The sequence below is a fragment of the Carya illinoinensis genome, chromosome 1 (assembly GCF_018687715.1).
Source record: "Carya illinoinensis cultivar Pawnee chromosome 1, C.illinoinensisPawnee_v1, whole genome shotgun sequence".
Taxonomy (NCBI): Eukaryota; Viridiplantae; Streptophyta; class Magnoliopsida; order Fagales; family Juglandaceae; genus Carya; species Carya illinoinensis.
In genome coordinates this window covers 53,813,716-53,835,523 of record NC_056752.1, presented here as the reverse complement: position 1 = coordinate 53,835,523, position 21,808 = coordinate 53,813,716, and the positions used below count along the sequence as shown (strand labels likewise).

The window sequence follows — 21,808 nt, the reverse complement described above, 5'->3', positions numbered from 1 at the left end:
AAATGAAGAAGTATTAAATTTTTAAAGGCGAGTGAAAATCGCCTCCACAACTCGACGCCGCGACTACAAATTCGTTTCTCGAGTTAAAACGAGGACTAGTTCTCTTTCGCGTGTGATATACGGTTAACCCCTGCAGGGAGCTGGGCCCCAAATTCCAAGCGCTTGAGAAAGAACGCCGGCTTGCAATTCGGCTGGCTGGGACGGGACTGGACGCGACGGGACAGCGAAACCAGTCTCGAACCCAGATGAGCTCTACCCTTCCAAGATCATAAAAATTTTGGGGTTTTCTCGCAGAAACGGAAGAAGGACACGGAGGTATTTATTTATTTGTACTTTCATTTTTCTCGAATCCCAATTAAACCATTTCTTTTGCTTTCTGCTCAGTTGATTTTTCTGTCTCTATGAACAATCTGAGCACCCTATATGATTTGCATTTCATACGATTTTTCGTTTGTTACATTCTAAGTTCGTAGGTTTGGCTTAGAATAAAACTATGTTTGATTTTTTTTTTCGTTCATTTCGATATGTAACACAGCAACCTAGAACTGGAACCGGCACAAATCAATTTACCAACGAAGTTAAACAGTAGAGAGGTAAGAGGTAGGAGTAGGACAGTGTTAGCGCCAATGGTCGAACTTGGAAAAGCCGTTCTCAATACTTGGATTTCTTTTTCTTTTTGCCTTATTGGAAGCTATTCCGTTATGCCAGGATCTTGACAAGATGTCCTTCAGAACAGCCCAAATCCGCCTCGTTAGTTCACATCGTGAGGTTTACGAACCGTGTGATGATTCATTTGCACTAGTTGATGCACTTCTGGCTGATAGAAAAAACCTTTTAGAGCATCATCCAACGTTGTGCATGGAAGTGGGTTGTGGAAGTGGGTATATTATTACATCTTTAGCTCTTATGCTTGGACAGGAGGCTCCTGGGGTCCACTATATTGCTACTGATATCAACCCTCATGCAGTGAGGGTGACCAGTGAGACCCTAGAAGCACATGGTGTTCATTCAGAGTTGATCACAACAGACATTGCATCAGGACTGGAGAAGCGTCTGGCCGGATTGGTTGATGTAATGGTTGTGAATCCACCATATGTGCCAACCCCTGAAGATGAAGTTGGTCGTGAAGGAATTGCCTCTGCTTGGGCGGGCGGGGAGAATGGCCGGAGTGTTATCGATAAGATATTGCCAATTGCAGACAATCTATTGTCAAATAAGGGCTGGTTGTACATGGTCACGCTTACAGCTAACAATCCCTCAGAGATTTGTCTTCGAATGAGACAGAAGGGATATGCTGCTAGAATTGTCGTCCAAAGATCAACAGAAGAAGAGTCTCTCCATGTCATAAAGTTCTGGCGGGATTTTGATACTCGGGTAGATTCAAAGGAAATGACGGTGACAAACAAAACAGTTCCTGCAAGAGTTATGGAGTCCTTGGTCTCACAATTTCCTCTATCTGCATTCTGGAGAAGCGGGCCACAGTAACTTATAAATGAGTGAGGCAACATATTCGACCTCGGTTCAATGAAGAATTATTGTTTTGAGTTTGTTGCAGTTGGGATTGCTGAATGTTTTTATTTTATGTAAAAGAAAAGGCTCGTTTCATGTCAGACACCATTTTTAACACAAATGGATCTTCCAAGAGTACCAAGCTTAACCAACCTCGCATATATCAGCAAAATAATCTGTCTTCCACATGAAAAGTAAGTTTAACTGAAAGTTGAGAGGATTGATTAAACAATAAACAATACTTTACTGAAGGCATATCGATACGTAGTCTACTTAATTTAAACCTTCTACATGCCAAAGTAAATGAGTTGAACCCCAAACAGCTCACACTTTTGAAAATAAGCTTGTTCGGAAACCTGCACAAGAACAGAAAAATTAATGTTCAATAAATTGCAAAGCGCTGAGAGATTTCAAATCAGTCCACACAAGATCGCAAAGAAAGTTGGGGGAAAATATCTTCTAAGAAACTTTAAAAAACGGACACAAAGGTTAGTTATTACATCTGATACGTTGGTAAGTTGACAAAAAGAAAATAATAATTATAATGACACATAAGAATGACATTCTGTTTTTAAATGTTTTTTTTCTCAATTTGGGCTTAGCCCACCGGAGCAGATTAGCCCACTATACTATTCTAGTGGTCCCCCTGAATGATAACACTTTTCCCAATTTGGGTCTTAATTAACCCACCCTTATTCCTTCTTCCCGCAAAAACTCGAACAAAATATATATATAAAAAATTTCAAGCACTGCTGCCTTGGCCTTTACCGCTTCCGGAGTTTCCAATTTTCCATTCAGGAAAACAGTCTCTGTCTCGGCGGCCCTTGCATAGAGTAATGGAGGTGGGAAGGCTGCCCATCTCAGCGTCACAGAGAGGCAAACTGATATCGGCAGGCTACACCACTCTGTCTTCGCTTTCTTCGCTCTCCCCCTCCGACCTTGCTTTAGGTACCCATCATTCACATCTTTCTTTATTTTTCGCGTTCTTTTTTGCAAACTGGAGATCTGTTCATGACGATCTTTCCGCAGACTTTGTATCACAACTTTTTCGTCCTACGTTTCAGTCATCTTTGCTCTCTTATAATGCACCTCGAGAAGTGTTCGATGTAATTACTCTCTGAGTTCTTGATCGAAGATTCGCTTCATCGTTCTAGGTCTGATTATAATAGTTTGCCAGAATTTTCCTATCATAAATATATCTTTAAATCTTGTTAATAGACTTGATTTGATCGAATCACATTGGCATTGCTTAAAATGGTTTTGGTTTTAGTGGTTTGATTCCTCTCCAACGAGTAAGGATTTTGAAGAGAAGAGAAGAGAGCACGGTTAAGGGAATTGGAATCCGGAATTCCAGTTCCATCAACTTCTTGGATGCTTCACTGTTTCCTCCCAAGACTATATAACACACTTGACTGGTTTTTGTTCAAATAGGAATACCTTTTCTCAATGAATGCATCTTAGAATTACCCCGACGGTTGTTGCTATTTTACCTTTGGACAATGCTACTCGGCCGCCCAGCTCTTACTGCTAGACTGACCACTAGTTGTTTTTTTTTTTTTTTTGAACATTTTTTTAAACATTTTTAAAGCATTTAAAAAGGAAAAAAAAAAAAATACAAATTCACTAGTAGTGACTTCTTTAAACATTTAAAAAAATACAACTAGCGGTCAAACCTAAGGGGCAAATCCAAGGGCCAACTAGCATTTTCCTTTGCCTTTTTTGCTAGGCTCCATATATCACATCAGAATGTCTTCCCCCCACCCCACCCCACCTGAATCAGCTTCTTCAATTTCTTAATTTTGTTGGATTGGAGTATCCTGACAACAGTTATCCTTGAACAGATCTAAGAATCTCAGAGAATGAAGCTGCTGAAATTTTGAAGGTCGCATCGCTTGGTAGTAGGTTGGATGAGCCAGAAGGAGGTCGTGCCATTGTTAATGGTATATATTATCTCTATGATATATAATTCCTTCTGTTTTTCATTTCAAAGAATGAAGAATCTTTTGAGAGAATCTGAAGGGAGATCTCACAAGAGACCTAATGCAATGTCACAATATTGTGGTTCTGCACGAAGATACTCTCTATGCTGGATCCTTGCCGCTATAGGATGGCATGCTAGCATATCAATATTGAGTTCTGGACCTTATGCAATTATAGCCATCAAACCTGTAGTTGTTGTTGTTGTTTTTTTTTTTTTTTTTTGATAAGTAAAAATTTTATTCAACAAATGTAATAGGTGAAGCCCATGTACACAGAGAGTATACAAAAGAAACACCTAAATACATTTAACTACTAAATCAGCGAGCACAGAAACTCATGAACTGCCCCACCATTCAAAACAATAGCTGAAAACCAACTAAACAGGGAAAACATAAAAAATTTTCAAGTTCTTCTGTAGTTCTTTCCCTATTATTAAAACACCTCTCATTCCTTTCCAATCAAATGCCCCACATAATACACAAAGGAATCATCTTCCACGCAGCTGCCACTTGATTGCAGGAATGAAGTTTAGGCCAACAAGCAAGTAATTCTTTCACTGAATTTGGCATAACCCAGGACAGACCAGATCTTCTAAACATCCCATCCCAAAGCCCTTTAGCCACAGCACAGTGTATAAATAAATGATCCACAGATTCCCCAGCTTCCTTAGACATGAAACACCACTCCATAACCATCAAACCACGTTTTCTCAAATTATCAATTGTCTGAATGTTCCCAAGTGCTGCTGTCCAAACAAAAAAGGCAACCATAGACGGGACATGAGTCTTCCAAATATTCTTTCAGGGGAAATAGAAATTTTGCTGATCAAAGAATGTCTTATAATATGATCTGACAGATTTTTTTTTTTTTGATAGGTAAAAGAGATTTTATTGATCCACATAAATAGGCAAAGCCTGAGTACACAAGGAGTATACAAAAAGAGCCTAGTTACAAACTAAAAGATGGTTATGGATAGTAGCATAAAAGTCATTAAGACTCGTTCCATTCAATACAATAAAAGATGCCCAAAGTAATAAAGTATGAAAGAAAAATGCAAACCATCCGGAGAGCATTCCCTATTCTCAAAACAGCGTCCATTTCTTTTGATCCATGTGCACCACATTAAACATAAAGGTACCATCTTCCAAACAGCAGCTATCTGGGATTGCCCCTTATCCCTTGCCAAAACAGAAATTTTTTTAGACGCTGTGTTCCTCCATACTATTTGATCCTTTTCTTGTCTTCTAATATCCAGTGAATACAGTAACTTTAAAAAATCAGTAACCTTCTCAATTTCTCAGTCCTGGACAGATCTGACAAAGTTGACATTCCAATGCACCTCATCATTCGAAAAACTCATCAACTCTGAAATTACAATCTGCTGATTAATAGCCAATCTGAAAACATTTGGAAAAACTCTAAACAAAGCAGTCTCACCACACCAAACATCAAACCAAAAATGAATTCTTGAACTATCTCCAACAACAAAATAAACTTGTTTCACAAAGTTATCCCATCCTTTTCTAATAAATCTCCATAAACTTACTCCATAAGTCCCCCCTACTCACCTTTGTACACCAATCTCCCCCATCACTTCCATACTTCCGAGCAATCACCCCCCTCCATAACGCACCCTCTTCCTTATTAAATCTCCACAGCTACTTCCCCAACAAAACTTTATTAAAACTACACAAATTACGAACTCCTAATCCTCTGACATCAAGTGGACAGCAAACTTTTTTCCAATTAACTAGAGGAATTTTATTCTCCTCATCCAAACCTCCCCACAAAAAGTCTCTAAACAATTTTTCAATACGGTTGGCCACACCAACAGGCAAAGGAAATAATGAGAAAAAATACATTGGAATATTAGAGAGAGTGCTCTTTATAAGGGTAATTCTACCCCCTTTTGATAAATACATCATTTTCCATGCCACCAATATTTTCTCAATCTTCTCTACCACCCCATCCCAAATATGCTTTGCCTTAAAGGATGCCCCCAAAGGGAGGCCTAGATATTTCATGGGCAAAGAAGAAACACTACAACCCATAAAATCTGCTAAATCATTAATATTAAGCACATCTCCTACCGGGACCAACTCCGATTTACCCAAAATCACTTTTAACCCAGAAATGGCTTGAAAACACAGCAAGACAGCCTCAATTCTTTAATCTGATCTACGTCAGCACCACAGAAAATGAGGGTATCATCGGCAAAGAGTAAATGTGATAAGGAAGCAGAGCCAATAGTGCGAGAACCCACTGAAAAACCAGAAATAAATCCTCCCACTACAGCAGCCTCCACCATACAATTTAAAGCCTCCATAAGAAGAATAAATAAGAATGGAGATAACGGATCACCTTGTCTCAAACCTCTTGAACTCTGAAAAAAACCACAAGGCTGTCCGTTAACTAAAACTGAAAGCATAGCAGTTGAGATACAATGTCTAACCCAACCACACCATTTATCACCAAAGCCACATCTTCTGAGCATATAAAGCAAAAATTCCCAATTAACGTGATCGAAGGCCTTTTCCATGTCTAGCTTACAAAGAACCCCCGGAACACCATCCTGCAACCGACTATCTAAACACTCATTCGCAATCAGCACAGGATCAATAATTTGGCGACCTCTAATAAAGGCATTTTGAGGTTTAGAAATGATTTTCTCCATTACCTTGCTCATACGATTAGCCAAAATCTTCGATATAATCTTATATATGCCACTCACCAAGCTAATGGGTCGAAAACCCTTCAACTCAAAAGCACCCACTCTCTTGGGAATAAGAGTGATAAAAGTTGCATTCAATGACTTCTCAAACTTTTGATAATCATAAAATTCTTGAAGAACCTGCATCACCTCCTCCCTTACAATCTCCCAACAATCCTGAAAAAAAGCCATAGAAAACCCATCCGGGCCAGGAGATTTGTCTCGTTTCATCCCCTGCACCACCCTATACACCTCATCCTCTTCAAAAGGCCTCTCAAGCCAGGTAGCTGTAAAGGAATCCAAAGCCTCAAGCTGCAAGCCATCAATTCTAGGTCTCCAATTCTCCGTCTCAGCCAAAAGAGTGCTGTAAAACTGTACAACATGCTCATGAATCTCCTCAGGAGACAACAGAATATTATCATCAGCATTAATCATCTCAATGGCATTGTTGCGCCTATGAGAATTAGCCATTTTATGAAAGAAACTAGTACATTTATCCCCCTCTTTAAGCCATAATACTCTCGATTTCTGCCTCCAAGAGATTTCTTCCAGCAGAAGAACCCTCTTGAATTCAATCAAAACTTCATTTTTTCTGGACAAAGAATCCTCATTATCCCCCTCTAACTCCAAGGCTTGAAGCTCTTCCAAAAGAGATTTTTTCTGCTGCTCTACATTCCCAAAAATTTCCTTATTCCACAACTCCAAATCAGCCTTCAAGGCTCTAAGTTTACTAGACAACCCAAAATTTGGAGTCCCCTCAAAATGATAAGAATTCCACAACACATGAGATTTTCTGTAAACTTGTAGCTGTTTATAAAAACAAAACAAAAAAGCTGTTTACAGCCATCTCTGGCAAACTGACTTGTTTTTTGAAAATTTTATACTATTTGATTAGTTTGTTCAATTAATATGGGACCTGCTGTCCTCTCATGTGCATAATCTAGTTGACCATATGTTTGGTGACATGCCGTTTGTTGTACTTTTGGAAGGGAAGTTACTTTATGCTGCTGTTGATCTTTTTACTTTGCAAAAGAAAGAAAGAATAAGATTTTATAAAATAAAAAAAAAAAAACATTTCTTGAAATCACTAATGCAGTCCTGTAATTTGGTTGGAGCAATTTTGTTGTTTTAGTCAGATTGACCCAGTTTGTTATTTTATTAGCTCCTGCCTTTTGCAGGTGCACAGACTGCTTGGGATATGCTCCATGAGGATGAGATGTTTCCCCGCATTACCACATCTTGTTTGGATCTAGATAACGTCCTTGGTGGGGGAATAAATTGCAAAGAAGTTACTGAAATTGGTTAGTTTTTCTTTTTTCTCACAGGAATACCCTAAATTAGGGGTGTACAGAAAACCAAGCAACCGACCTAAACTGACCGGAACTGACCTCAGGACGCTGGAACTGGCGAAGAACCGGTCGGCGATCGGGAGAAAATTGTATGAACCGATATCGGTCGGTTCGGCGTACGGTTTGGCTCTTCAGAAACCGAAAAACCGGCCGACCGAACCTAATACATTTTTTTTTTTCCTTTTTATATAAATAAAACGACGCCGTTTCACTTAAGTGAGTGAAACGGCGTCGTTCTTTGATCTATATGTTTCAAATTCATAAAGTAAACGGTGCCGTTTGGCCTAATGCCAAACGATGCCGTTTTGTATTAGGGCAAAACTGCCCGTTTGCCCTCTTGGCTCTTAGAATTTCAGTCCTCTCCGTCCCACACCGTCTGGACTCTGACCTCTCGCCTCTCGGTCCTCTCCCTCTCTCCTGATTCTCTCCTCCGGACCTCTCGGCTCTCGGCTATCCAGCAGTCCAGCGGCCGTCTTCCCCGACTGACCTCTCCCTCTCTCTCAATTCTCTCCTCTCGGCTCTCACCCGATTCTCTCCTCTCTAGGGTTTCGTCTACCAGAGCTTCGTTGCAGACGCTGCTCCTCCGTCCCAGACGACGCTGACGGCGAACCTGTTAGGGACCTCGGTTTAGTCCCTAAACACTATGGTTCTCTAGATCCGCTTCACCCAACTATGACCGATGAGCCTATCCTTCTTGCTCGCCTTTTTACTTGAGTCTAGACTTGAGTGATGAGATTTTGTGAATATAGATGATGGGTGTTTGTGGTTTGTGAATTGGATCTTGGTGGGATGGTATGGTGTATGGGATGATGATGGTATGGTATGGTATGATGATGGCCGAATGGTGTGATTAGGCTATGGTAGGCGCCCCTTGGGTGGTATTATGGTAAATATGGAAGTGAGGTTAGGATCTAAGGTTTCCTAAAATATAGGAAATCCTTATGGAGGCTAGGGTTTATGGTAGGGAATATGGAGGCACTAGATCTAGTGTAGATCTAGGACTTTATGATGAAAGGGGTTTAGATCTAGGATTATGGAAGGTATATGGATGATAATATGGTGATGGAATGATATGGAAGTGAAGGAAATATGAAAGGAATAATCCAGCAAGGCTAGATCTACTTGGCAAAGTAGATCTAGTGTGTTGGGATGATATGGGGCGTGTGATATAATGTTAAGTGCAAAAAGAGTAATGCAAATAACAAGTAAATAACAAGATTGAAACTCAATAATGGAAAAGAGAAACAAACTTGCTCATAGATTGATAGATGAAGCAACACCCGTCCACAAACGTCAAGGTGTTGAATCTCTATTTGGGATTCACACGGACTGCACCCAAATAGCCCGAGTGCCAAGCACCGAAGGAGATATCAAGAACAAATAAGTCAACCACAAAGGGAAATTGTCAAAAGATAATAAAAAATGGGACTAGGGTGGCCTTTATATAGGCTTACAAGGGGAGAGTCCTAATGGTGCTTGAACAAGGAAATAAATCATAGAAAGGAATTAATTCCTAGTAACACTAGCCTAAGGAATTAATTCCTAGTTGTACTAAAATAAGGAAATAATGAAATATATAAATACTAGATGGTTTTATTAAAATAATAAAATGCTGATAAAATTCTAGCTGTGGGGCCCATGTGGGGCCCACGGCCTGATTGGTGCTGGCCGGTGCTGAAAATGGCCCATGGCATGGATCATGGGCACTGGCTGGTTAGCCATGGTCTGGCCGCATGGTTGGGGCCATGGTTGGGCCATGGCATGCTGATGGCTCACCATGGGGGTCGACTAGGCATGTCAGTGAGTGTGTCGAGGCTTGTCCCGAGGCAACTTTTCTAGAGGGTCTAACATTCCCCCTCGCTTCAAGTACATCCTTGTCCTCATAGATAAATTGAGGAAACCTCGACTCCATATCCTCATAGTCTTCCCAAGTGGCTTCTTCTCTCGGCACTCCACCCCATTGGATCAATACTTGCCACACCTTCGTCCTCTTTCTTCCTCGTGTGATCACTCTATAATCAAGTGCTTCCTTTGGTTGCAAAAGCATCATTCCCTCTTCATCAAACTTTGGCAACTCTTCTACAATGAGCTTAGGGTCACCAACTCTATTTTTTAACACGGTCACATGAAAAACCGGGTGTAGTTTTGATGTGGAAGGAAGTTCCAACCTATATGCCACATCTCCTAGCTTCTCAATCACCTTGAAAGGCCCATAATATTTCTTGGACAGCTTCAAATTAAGCTTCTTCCTTAGTGTCATTTGTCCATAAGGTTGTAGCTTTAGGTATACATAATCACCTACCTCGAATGCAACCACACGTCTTCCTTTGTCATAATACTTCTTCATTCTCTCTTGAGCTCTTTCTTCACCTTCACTAGGATCTCATCCCTAGTGATTAATTCCCTCTCCACCTCATCATTCTTGGCCGTGCCTCTCTCATAATTCACTAAGATAGGTGGTGGTCTTCCATACACTACCTCAAAATGACTTCTTTGGATGGAAGCATGGAATGATGTGTTGTACCAATACTCGGCCCATGACAAGTAATCTCCCCATCTCCTTTGTTCTTCATGGCAAAAATACCTCAAATATTGTTCAAGTGTTCTATTGACCACTTCGGTTTGCCCATCTGTTTGAGGATGGTAAGAAGAACTTGCCTTCAATTTGGTCCCTTGGAGCTCAAAGAGTTCTTTCCAAAAGGTGCTCGTGAACACCCTATCTCGATCGGTCACAATACTCTTTGGGAAACCATGGAGTTTCACAACATTGTTCACAAAAGCTTTGGCCACACTCTTGGCCGTGTAGGGGTGAATAAGTGGGATAAAGTGGCCATATTTGCTAAGGTGGTCCACTACCACTAGAATCACCTCAAATCCACCACTAATGGGTAGCCCCTCCACAAAGTCCATTGACAATTCCTCCCAAATCAAGTTTGGAATTGGCAAAGGTTGTAAGAGCCCGGAGGAAGGTCTTGTCTCATATTTGTTCTTTTGGCATACATCACACTCGGCTACTAGAGTCTTCACCGCTTTCTTGAGCCATTCCCAATAGAAAAAGTGCTTCACTCTTATGTATGTCCTCAACCAACCCGAGTGTCTCCCTTCCTTGCTATTATGAAAGTGATCAAGGATCTCTTTCCTCAAATTAGGAACATTCGGCACATAGATATTCTCCTTGTAGTAGATAAGACTGTCTCTTACTTTAAATTTTACAACCCCCTCCCTTTGTGCTTCTAAGAACTCAATAATCTCTAGGGATCGTGCATCAATCTTTGTGGCTTCACGGATCTTGTCCCATATCCTCCACTCGGCCCCACTTAAGGCCAACATAGAGGACTCATTTTCTTCATGTACTACTCATAAGGTAGTGCTTCCCTCTCTTCTACTCAAGGCATCGGCTACCTTGTTTTCCTTGCCCGGTTGGTATACAATGTCATACTCAAACCCAAGTAGCTTGACAAGGAACTTTTGTTGTTTGGGAGTGACTATATTTTGTTGAAGTAGGTGCCTCAAAGCTTGTTAGTCCGTCACTATGGTGAATTTTCGGCCTAATAGGTAAGGCCTCCACATCTTCACGGCATGGACCACGGCTAGTATCTCTCTTGCATATGTGCTCCAAGCTTTCTTCATTGGCCCAAGCGCTTTAGAAATAAAGGCCAAATGTGACGCCCCCAAATTCCGTTTGGGATCGGACGGACATTTGAAGCGTCGAGACATGCAACACAAGGTTACCTGCCCCCGTTCATGACATATAAGATGCAATATTCCTAACATGCATCTAACAATATGCAATATTCGCAGCGGATAAATTTTTTCTTTAGCAATACTATGCACCAAATTGAAAATATCACAAATGCTTAAAACATACTTCATACATAAAAATCCATTGAACAACTAAGATCACAACACTAGTCCAAAATGGTTATGATCCAAAAAGTAGTAGAGATGCAACTCAATCGTACAAGTAGTAATTTACGTTAATTACTATATCAACATTTATGTCGCACCGTCACTTAGCCAACTGTGTCTAGTTGATCAGCTCCTGATTCTCCTTCAGGTCCTGTAACAAGATCTACCATTCGGAGGGAATGGTAGTTGGGACTACCAAAGTGAGATTTGATTACAAATCTCAGTAAGTTAACAAAAAACTTCCACACAAACTAATGATGCATGGATGACAGTAAAAGCATAAATGCATAATCAAATTCATAAGTAATTAAAGCATAACTTGGAGTATAACATAGCATAATTGACATAACTTAAATTGAAACATGAACTTGATTTGAAACTTGATTTAGCATGAACTTGCTTTGAAACTTGAATTAACATGAAAAATATACTCCATAGTTGTTGTGGCCCCATGTATTTTACGTGTAAATACATACTCCACAGTTGTTGTGGCCCCATGTATTCTACACAAACTTGACTTAACATGAAAAATACATACTCCACAGTTGTTGTGGCCCCATGTATTATACGTATAAATACATACTCCACAGTTGTTATGGCCCCATGTATTCTACGTGACACAATTGCTGTGTCTCACGTAGTGTATGCGTCACAATTGCTGTGACCCCATACATAAGTAGTCAAGATGAAACGTGACTGGAATACGAAAGGACTGGAGCCCTGATGTAACATAACGTGACTTAAATATAACTTGAAATACATGACCAACTTGAGATAGAAATATTTCGTAACATTGCATAACATATAATAGACAACATATTTAACATGACATACTTGCAACCGTGAATATTACATGACTTGACATACATGTAATAAATGACATACTTAGCATGACGTACTTGTAAGGTACATTAATACATAACAGAATATATTATGTAACAGATAAAAATTGATGACAGAATAAATTCTGTATAATAGATAATTACGTGATAATTTGGCATGGCATGACATATATGATAACATACATACATACACTATAGTTCTTTTACTTAGCACACATACACAGTAGACTGCTAGTAAGTTAAAAGCTAACTTACCTCAATCTCCGTGTTTCTTATAAAACTTCAAGTGCGATCACGAGGAACTGTAATTAGTGATTCTAAAAGTTAGAACTAAATTACTAATAATTTGAAATATGGAAAATACTAACTTAAAGAGTAAAATTTTCATTTTACTCTCTACATGTGGGAAAATGACCGTTTTACCCATAACTTAAGGATTTTGCATACTAACTCCAAAAGTTTCCAAAATTTACATTTCTCATGTAAATTTTGTCCTAAATTTAAATATCAATTCAGAAAAATTTAAAACAAAACACAACTATGAAGAACACACTATGGTCGAAACATCCATAGGCCATTTCCCTTTATTTTTGTTGCAATTCCTTCCAACTTCAAAACTTATGCTTAAACCAAAATTTTGCAACAAACATCTTCCAATCCTAAGTTCAAAACTATACTTAAAACATCCATTTAGAAAAAGCTAATAATCAACACCAAACTTTTTTGTAAAAAGATCCAAGCACTTGAATCACAAGTTTTGACCTTAAATCAAAACATCTCCAAGAATTTCAAAAATCAAATCTTACTTCTAACATATTCATAATATCATCCTAACATCAACCATGCTTTAAATCATCAAACTAAAGTCACCAAAATCACAAAATAACATTTAGAGTTTTTGGTTTTACACTTAGTCCAAAAACAGAAACTTTTTCCTCAACTAGTTTTGATAAATCTCTTGATCTATGACTTATAAATATATGATCTTCAAATCAAACCATTACATGGTTTAAAAAGATGTCCTAAAACATATACAAGCTTCTAATTCAAGATCACATGGTTAGAAATTAACCAAAACATAAATTTAGCCAAGAATATCCACACTTTGGCTTATCTGAATATCTCTTTGCATAAAATTTCATATCTTTGAAACTAACATCAAATATCTTCAAAATAATAATATAACATGTATATAAGATGTTTAGGATCCTTCAATAAAATTATCAAAGTCATTAGAATAGGTTTAAACCACCAAAGAGTTAAACTTTCTCAAAACAGAAACTGTTTTTCCTCTTCCAGTTTCTTAATTTCTAAATCTAAGAAAATCTTTCATCAAAACCTTTAATCATGCAAAACTCCTCAACCAATAGTCATATATACATGTTAACAATACTCAATAAAAATTTTGGACCAATATCTATCCATTAGCTTGGTCAAAAACTCCAAACTATAACATATTCTCCAGTTTATCTTCCAGAATGACCTTTCTATAGTTTACACAATATTTGACTGACCAAATGATCTTCAAATGGGGCAAATAAGATATCCATGTAAACTAGACTAAAAAAGGAACAACTTATATGAAGGAGACTTTATGATAAAACACTTACAAAAGCTTCGAAATGGGTGTACAAAAGACCTTCTAAAAGCTGTCCGAGAGAGAGTGTTTGATATTTTTTTAATGGAAAGTGTAAATGAAGATAATTTCGTGGGGAGAGGTGGCTGGAGATACTTATGAATGAGATATGGAAGAGATGAGGCTGGACTTGAGAGTTGAGTGTAGTTTTCTCCTACCCAAAAAAAATCTATAAATGATTATCTTATAATATTCTATCAACTCAAAATATTTTTACCCAATAATATTCACGAAATTTACCTCAAGATATTTCTTTTTATCTAATAATATCTACAGTTTTAAACAGACGTTTTGTCCGAAAATATGAAAAAATGTTATTGCGCCATAAGACTTTAAATAATCCTCCGAATCTAATGGCACAAACCATAATACATTTTGACACTTCTAACTATCTCCAATAATCAAAAATACACTTATGATACCATAATAAATAATAACACTAACTATATAGTTAGACAAAAACCTATACGATTAATGGATTCGTGAAAACTTATGAGGTTTTCACGAGGTTCCTAAAGTTAATAGAAATTTCACAATTGAATTTCTAGCGGGCTGTTACACCAAAGGCCTATTCTCTTGGACTAAAACAGCCCCAATTCCCTCACCACTTGCATCGTGTACACTTCAAATGGTCTTTCAAAGTTAGGCAATGCTAACACGGGTGTGTTGGTCATGGCCCTCTTCAACTCTTCAAATGCATCCCTTGCCTCTTGTGTCCAATCAAAATTGTCTTTTTTCAACAAAGAGGTAAGTGGTTTAGCAATAAGCCCATAGTTCTTCACAAACCGTCTATAGTAACCGGTTAGTCCCAAGAAACCTCTAAGGGCCGAAACATTTTTGGGCAATGGCCAATCAACCATGACCTAAATTTTCCTTTGGTCCACCTTTACCCCATCACCCGAGATAAAGTGACCCAATTACTCTTAACTCCTTCTCCATAAAGGCACATTTGGAAGCCTTTATGAAAAAGTGATGCTTCTCCAAAGTCTTCAACATGATCCTCAAGTGTTCCTTGTGTTCTTCAATGATCTTGGAATAAACCAAGATGTCATCAAAGAAGACCAAGACAAATCTTCTCAATAGTAGCTTGAAGATTGTGTTTATGGCGGTTTGGAAAGTGGATAGAGCGTTGCACAACCCAAAGGGCATCACAAGGTACTCAAAGTGCCCGAAATGGGTTCTAAAAGCAGTCTTGTGCACATCTTCTTCCTCCATTCTTATTTGATGATGCCTGGCTCTCAAATCAAGTTTGGAAAAGAATCTTGCCCCATGTAACTCATCAAGCATCTCATCTACCGTTGGGATAGGAAACCTATCCTTCACCGTGGCTTCATTCAAAGCCCTATAATCCTTGCAAAACCTTCAAGATCCATCTTTTTTCTTCACAAGCAATACCGGAGAAGAGAATGGGCTTGTGCTAGGTCTTATCAACCCATTCTTCAACATCTCATCAACTTGTCTTTCTATTTCCCCCTTTTGAAATTGGGCATAACGATAGGGAGGAACACTTACTGGTTTGTTTTCATCAACAAACACAATCCGGTGATCAAAGATCCTAGAAGGTGGTAATGAAGTGGGCACCTCTAGGACCCCTCTATGGTCCTCCAAGACTTCTCGGATCTCCATGGGCAGTCCCTTCAAGTCATCATTGCTGCCCTCATTTGCACCTTTTTTCATGTAGCAAGTGATGTCATTCTCGGCCATGACAATAGCAAAGCAATGGGCTCCGCCTTTGCACAACTTTTGGAATATGATGGCCTCACACGACTTGACTTCTTTTGATGGCAATGCTGTCCATAATCTCTTCTTTGCACCGATCTTGAATTCCATGGTCATGTTGTGGTAGTCATGAATTACTCTACCAAGGCCTTTGAGCCAAGCATTGCCCAATACCACATCAAGACCAACAAGTGCCAAAACATGTAGATCGGCAACAATTCTCACACCTTGTATGTTCACCTTTACTTCTTTGACAAGCTTTTCACATCTCAACTTGTCGCCATTGGCTACCTTCACCTCAAATGGATCTATGGCACACGGCCTCAACCCAATTTTGGTGACTATATTGGAATTGATGAAGTTATGTGTGGATCCATTATCCATCAATAGGGTTACCTCAAATTTTCCAACCCATGCCATGACTCGCATAGATGTAGGACGTTGAACACCCGAGATGGCATTCAAAGACAACTCGGCCTCTTCTAGTGAATCACTAGATTCAGCCTCCTCTTGTTCGGATTCTTCATGGAATGGTTCTTCGTCATGCTCAACTTCATCTTCATACTCTTCATCTTCTATCAAGACATAAGCTTGCCTGGATTTGCACTTATGCTCTTTGCTCCACTTTTCTCCACATTTAAAGCATAAGCCTTTTTTGATTCTTTCTTGCACTTCCTCACGGGACAACTTCTTCACTTTTTGTGGCTTAGTCTCCAAAGCATCATTCTTACCTTTCCAAGGAACTTTGGTTTGCAATGGGTTGGAGAATTTGCTCCCCACTTCCTTAAATTGGCGTTTCTCCATGTGTGTGCTTTCTTCTAGAATTTCCACCATCTTCATTACCACTTGAAGCTTTGTGGGCTGCTTCAATTTGATTTCTTTAGCCAATCTTGGTTTCAAACCATCTATGAAAGTGCCAATTAGTGCCTCTTCCGACCAACCCCTCACCAAGGTTTGGAGTTGTCGGAACTCCTCAATGTAGTGGTGCACTTTCCCCTCTTGCTTCAACTTAGCAAGTTGCCCATGATGGTTGATGATGGGCGATGGACCAAATTGCATCAAGAATTCTCTTTCAAAAGCCGTCCATCCTAATCTCTTCCTTTCTTTCTCATATTGGTCTCGTATCCAACGCTACCACTTGCTTGCTCTTCCTTCTAGATAGAAGCAAGCCGTTGACACTCTTTCTTCTCTAGGTATCTCATAGGAACGAAAGTAATGATCTACCTTGTCCAACCACTCATATGGATTTCCCCCATTGAACTTGGGAAAATCCACTTTTGGCCTCTTTGGTCCCCGGCCATAAGGCCGGTTTCCTCTTCAATCATCATGGTACTCATCATCATATAGTAGCACATAATGTCCACCATCTCTATCATGGTGATGACGTCTTCTCTCTTGGTGGTCTTCACGGTCGTAAGGCCTCTCCCTCTCATGAGCATATGCGGCCTCATGCTCTTCTTCTCTTTGTGGCTCTTGAAATCTCACATCTTGTGGTTCTTCTCTCACACTAGGAGATCTAGTGCGATGTAGTGGATTCAGGATCCACCTCTCAACCGCCACATGGTCATTCTCAACACGACCACCTCTTTGAAACTCACCTCTTTGTGGCTCTTACATGGACTCGGTAATACTTGTCTCAACCCCATCAACAAAGGCATCGTGCCTTGGTTCATTGGGCTGAGGTGGTGGCCCTTGGCCACGCCTTTCGGCTAGTCTCCTTTCAATTCTTTCGATGTCTTCATGCCTTTCTCTCTTTAAACTTTCGATGGTCCTTTTATTCTCTTCATTGTTCCGGTTGCTCACATTCATGGTCATCCTTAATTCGGCCAAAACAGTCATGACCTCATCAAGGACGTTATGGATCTGTGTACTTTGTCCTTCTAGCACTTCAATTCGGTCCCTATGGGAACCACTTGGCCTCTCGGGCCCTGTTATACTCTCTTGCATGGTAAAGACTTCTCTTGATCTCCAAGCAAAGCAATGCTCACAATGAAATGGGCAAGACTGTCAATAAAAAGAGGCAAGCCTTAATGAAATAGGCAAGCCTCTCAATGAAAGCACCAATTAATGTTAGGGACCTCGGTCTAGTCCCTAAACACTATGGTTCTCTAGATCCGCTTCACCCAACTATGACCGATGAGCCTATCCTTCTTGCTCGCCTTCTTACTTGAGTCTAGACTTGAGTGATGAGATTTTGTGAATATAGATGATGGGTGTTTGTGGTTTGTGGTTTGTGAATTGGATCTTGGTGGGATGGTATGGTGTATGGGATGATGATGGTATGGTATGGTATGATGATGGCCGAATGGTGTGATTAGGCTATGGTAGGCGCCCCTTGGGTGGTATTATGGTAAATATGGAAGTGAGGCTAGGATTTAAGGTTTCCTAAAATATAGGAAATCCTTATGGAGGCTAGGGTTTATGGTAGGGAATATGGAGGCACTAGATCTAGTGTAGATCTAGGACTTTATGATGAAAGGGGTTTAGATCTAGGATTATGGAAGGTATATGGATGATAATATGGTGATGGAATGATATGGAAGTGAAGGAAATATGAAAGGAATAATCCAGCAAGGCTAGATCTACTTGGCAAAGTAGATCTAGTGTGTTGGGATGATATGGGGCGTGTGATATAATGTTAAGTGCAAAAAGAATAATGCAAATAACAAGTAAATAACAAGATTGAAACTCAATAATGGAAAAGAGAAACAAACTTGCTCATAGATTGATAGATGAAGCAACACCCGTCCACAAACGTCAAGGTGTTAAATCTCTATTTGGAATTCTCACGGGCTGCACCCAAATAGCCCAAGTGCCAAGCACCGAAGGAGATGTCAAGAACAAATAAGCCAACCACAAAGGGAAATTGTCAAAAGATAATGAAAAATGGGACTAGGGTGGCCTTTATATAGGCTTACAAGGGGAGAGTCCTAATGGTGCTTGAACAAGGAAATAAATCATAGAAATGAATTAATTCCTAGTAACACTAGCCTAAGGAATTAATTCCTAGCTGTACTAAAACAAGGAAATAATGAAATATATAAATACTAAATGGTTTTATTAAAATAATAAAATGCTGATAAAATTCTAGTCATGGGGCCCACGGCCTGACTGGTGCTGGCCGGTGCTGAAAATGGCTCATGGCATGGATCATGGGCGCTAGCTGGTTAGCCATGGTTTGGCCGCATGGCTGGGGCCATGGTTGGGCCATGGCATGCTGATGGCTCACCATGGGGGCCGACTAGGCATGTCAGTGAGTGTGTCGAGGCTTGTCCCGGGGCAACTTTTCTAAAGGGTCTAACAGAACCGAAGACCGCGCCGACGCTAGTTGAGACTGATGGAATTGGTTCTCTCCCCCCCAGTCAATCAGTTTCGGCCGGTTGTAAGCACCGTTTTCCCACATTGGTGGGGTTTCGGTTTGACGCTGAAACCGACGCCGACACATCGGTTTACACCCCTACCCTAAATGTTGTTCCCTATTTGACGAGAGTAAATATATATGTATATATATTACAATGCATGCTATGCTTGTTATGATCATTGATTCATATGCTTTTGGTACTTTTCTTATGAGCGTAAATACTCAGAAAGTGTTGCATTGGTAAGGAAATGATAGATTTATTACTTTTATTGTTTAGGTGGAGTTCCAGGCATTGGTAAAACACAGCTAGGGTATGGGTCGTCATTCTATTTCTTTTTTTGTGCAATTTTCTTGGACTTCCAACAATTACTTAGATTTTCAGGATTCAACTTGCCGTCAATGTTCAGATCCCAGTTGATTATGGTGGCCTAGGTGCAAAGGCAATATATATAGGTAAGCTCCTCAACTCCATTACCATTCCTCACTGATCACTTGACACCGGTGTCTAACTGCTCTTCTTGTTTTTACTGTAATCTTAGATACAGAAGGCAGCTTTATGGTGGAACGTGTTTTACAAATTGCTGAAGCATGCATAGAAGACATGACAGAATGTAATGGCCTTTTGCGGAAGGATTTTCAAGCTGGCCAACTTAAAATGCACCCCAACAATATTTTGGAAAACATATTTTACTTCCGTGTCTGCAGTTACACTGAGCAAATTGCTCTTACAAATTACTTAGACAAGTTCATCTCAGAGCATAAAGATGTAGGTATAGTATAATTTTTTTCTCACTCCCCTTCCCCCCTAAAATTAAAAATAAATTGTATACAACAAAAATTCCCTCTAGTACATGCACTTGTTGGTGATAAAGTATGAAAGTATATGAGACTTCTCATTTGCTAATAAAGTTTGTCTCCCGCTTTGAGCATTGTTTGCTTATATACACCTGTGTATAAATTTATCTGCACTTACGTGGATGTATACAAATATGTATGTGAGTACTTGGATTATAAATCTTATAATATAAAAATCTTATCCAGGTTAAGGTTGTTATTGTTGATAGTGTTACTTTCCACTTCCGACAAGATTTCGATGACATGGCCCTCAGGACTAGATTACTAAGCGGAATAGCTTTAAAGTTGATGAAGCTTGCAAAGGAGCATGGTTTGGCGGTAAGAATTAATTTGGTCTCTTGTAGGATTTTTACATTGCAAACTTGTGACAAACATGATATGCCAATTCAGGTAGAGATTTGACTGCAATAAAACCAACTTGTGTTGTTCAGGTTCACTGGCTTTACCCGAGATATCTGACCACTTCTCTTCTTATTCTAATATATTGTGCTCTTTCCGGCAGGTTGTTTTACTGAATCAGGTGACCACGAAGTATATAGAAGGTTCATTTCAGTTAACTCTAGCATTGGGTAAGTTTAATCCAATTTAGTTTCCACGACCCCACCTGAAATTCCTACTTTGCAGTCAGCAAAATACTTCACCACGATCACGTGGCCACTCCTAAGATCTCATTGCATCTTGCCGAGCAGGTGATAGCTGGTCACATTCTTGCACAAATCGAGTCATTTTGTATTGGAATGGAAACGAAAGATATGCATACATTGACAAGTCACCCTCCCTCAGATCAGCATCAGCACCGTATTCTGTGACCAGTAAAGGCATTAGGAATTCTGCTTCGAACTGTAAGCGAATCAGAATGATGTGACACAGATTGGTTGAGATACGAGATAAAAGACTACCCATCATCAGCATCAATATAAGTTTTCTTTAAATGATTCTGAACAAATTATAGCAGCCAGCATATCTATTTGTTTTGTTAATGACCTCTTGAATAACTAAAGGTTGTTTAAGAAGTTATTCAACCGAAGAGTCGAGTGTTACCCGAAGTTGAACCAAAAGTCGAGTGCTTTTAATTGAATTCAAACTTTTCTAGCACATAAAATAAATAAGCCTATTTGGGGTCCAACTCAGGTGTTAAATTAAACAAATAAAACGATTATAAAAACGTGAATTCTAAGTTGCGTGACTGACCAAAACCTTAGTATATAAATTAATTAAAAATTGTGCATTATCGAGGAAGACAGTAGGTATTCCTTCCGACTGAAGGTGACTCCCTGGGTTACAACTCCAACGTATTCCTTCCAAGCCGAACGAGTAGCGTGTAAGAGGATTTTATTCCAACAAATTTTCTAATTATCTAATTTCACATATCTCAATGTAAAATATATCTCGAAAAAGATTTACGCTAACAATATTTCATTTTTCTTATCCATTTTTAATAAGACCTAATAAAAATAAGTATTTTTCAAAAATTTTCACAATCTATACATGTCCTTTGTCTTGCAGTATGAAATGATCAGCCAGATTTAATCTTCGGTTTTCTTATTTTTAGGTAAGAGCGTTGAAAACGCTTCAAAAACTATCATATTCTTTCAATCCTCTTAGGATCTTAGTCGTGCATTCTCTATTATGAATGGTGTCATTTTGTCATTGTGTTATTTTATTCTCAAGTTGATTTAAAGAATACATTATTCACATTATTTAAATAGTGATATTTTATTTATAAAATTTAAATTTTAAAATTTTTCATCTAAATCAAATTATATATTTTACTAAATGAGTTATCCACATTAAGGGTTGGTTTAAATTTATAGATGAAATGAGATGAGAGTTTTAAATGAAATATGAAAGTTGAATAAAATATTATTAAAATATTATTTTTTAATATTATTATTATTTTGATATTTGAAAAAGTTGAGTTGTTTATTATATTTTATG

General features: G+C 39.0%; 2 protein-coding genes across 7 annotated transcripts; both read left to right on the top strand.

Annotated features, from left to right (window-relative positions):
• The first annotated feature begins 44 nt into the window (after positions 1-44).
• Positions 45-1,610, top strand: LOC122287454 (methyltransferase N6AMT1-like). Of its 2 annotated transcripts, XM_043095491.1 has the most exons (3): positions 45-315; positions 536-593; positions 709-1,610. In XM_043095491.1, the coding sequence occupies exon 3, from the start codon at positions 721-723 to the stop codon at positions 1,483-1,485; it is 765 nt and encodes a 254-aa protein (XP_042951425.1). In that variant the 5' UTR covers positions 45-315; positions 536-593; positions 709-720; the 3' UTR covers positions 1,486-1,610. The 2 variants fall into 2 exon arrangements, with proteins under 2 accessions (XP_042951425.1, XP_042951424.1); XM_043095490.1 differs by lacking the exon at positions 536-593 and having other exon boundaries at positions 46-315.
• Positions 297-20,928, top strand: LOC122287382 (DNA repair protein RAD51 homolog 3). 5 transcript variants are annotated; one of them, XM_043095487.1, is made up of 10 exons: positions 2,217-2,457; positions 2,574-2,663; positions 3,351-3,449; positions 7,386-7,500; positions 19,293-19,326; positions 19,398-19,468; positions 19,555-19,781; positions 20,057-20,188; positions 20,373-20,439; positions 20,560-20,928. In XM_043095487.1, exons 3-10 carry the CDS (start codon positions 3,417-3,419, stop codon positions 20,733-20,735), a joined length of 855 nt encoding a protein of 284 aa, XP_042951421.1. In that variant the 5' UTR covers positions 2,217-2,457; positions 2,574-2,663; positions 3,351-3,416; the 3' UTR covers positions 20,736-20,928. The 5 variants fall into 5 exon arrangements, with proteins under 5 accessions (XP_042951422.1, XP_042951419.1, XP_042951421.1 ...); XM_043095488.1 differs by lacking the exons at positions 2,217-2,457; positions 2,574-2,663 and adding an exon at positions 297-315 and having other exon boundaries at positions 7,378-7,500; XM_043095486.1 differs by lacking the exon at positions 2,574-2,663.
• Positions 20,929-21,808: the final 880 nt, after the last annotated feature.

Excerpts from the sequence above, each read along its gene's own strand:
- LOC122287454 (XM_043095491.1), top strand. The coding sequence starts at position 721 with ATGTCCTTCAGAACAGCCCAAATCCGCCTCGTTAGTTCACATCGTGAG.
- LOC122287382 (XM_043095484.1), top strand. The coding sequence starts at position 2,346 with ATGGAGGTGGGAAGGCTGCCCATCTCAGCGTCACAGAGAGGCAAACTG. Across the intron at positions 2,458-3,350 it reads CCCCTCCGACCTTGCTTTAG|ATCTAAGAATCTCAGAGAAT; the intron begins GTACCCATCATT and ends ATCCTTGAACAG. Across the intron at positions 3,450-7,377 it reads AGGTCGTGCCATTGTTAATG|GTGCACAGACTGCTTGGGAT; the intron begins GTATATATTATC and ends TGCCTTTTGCAG.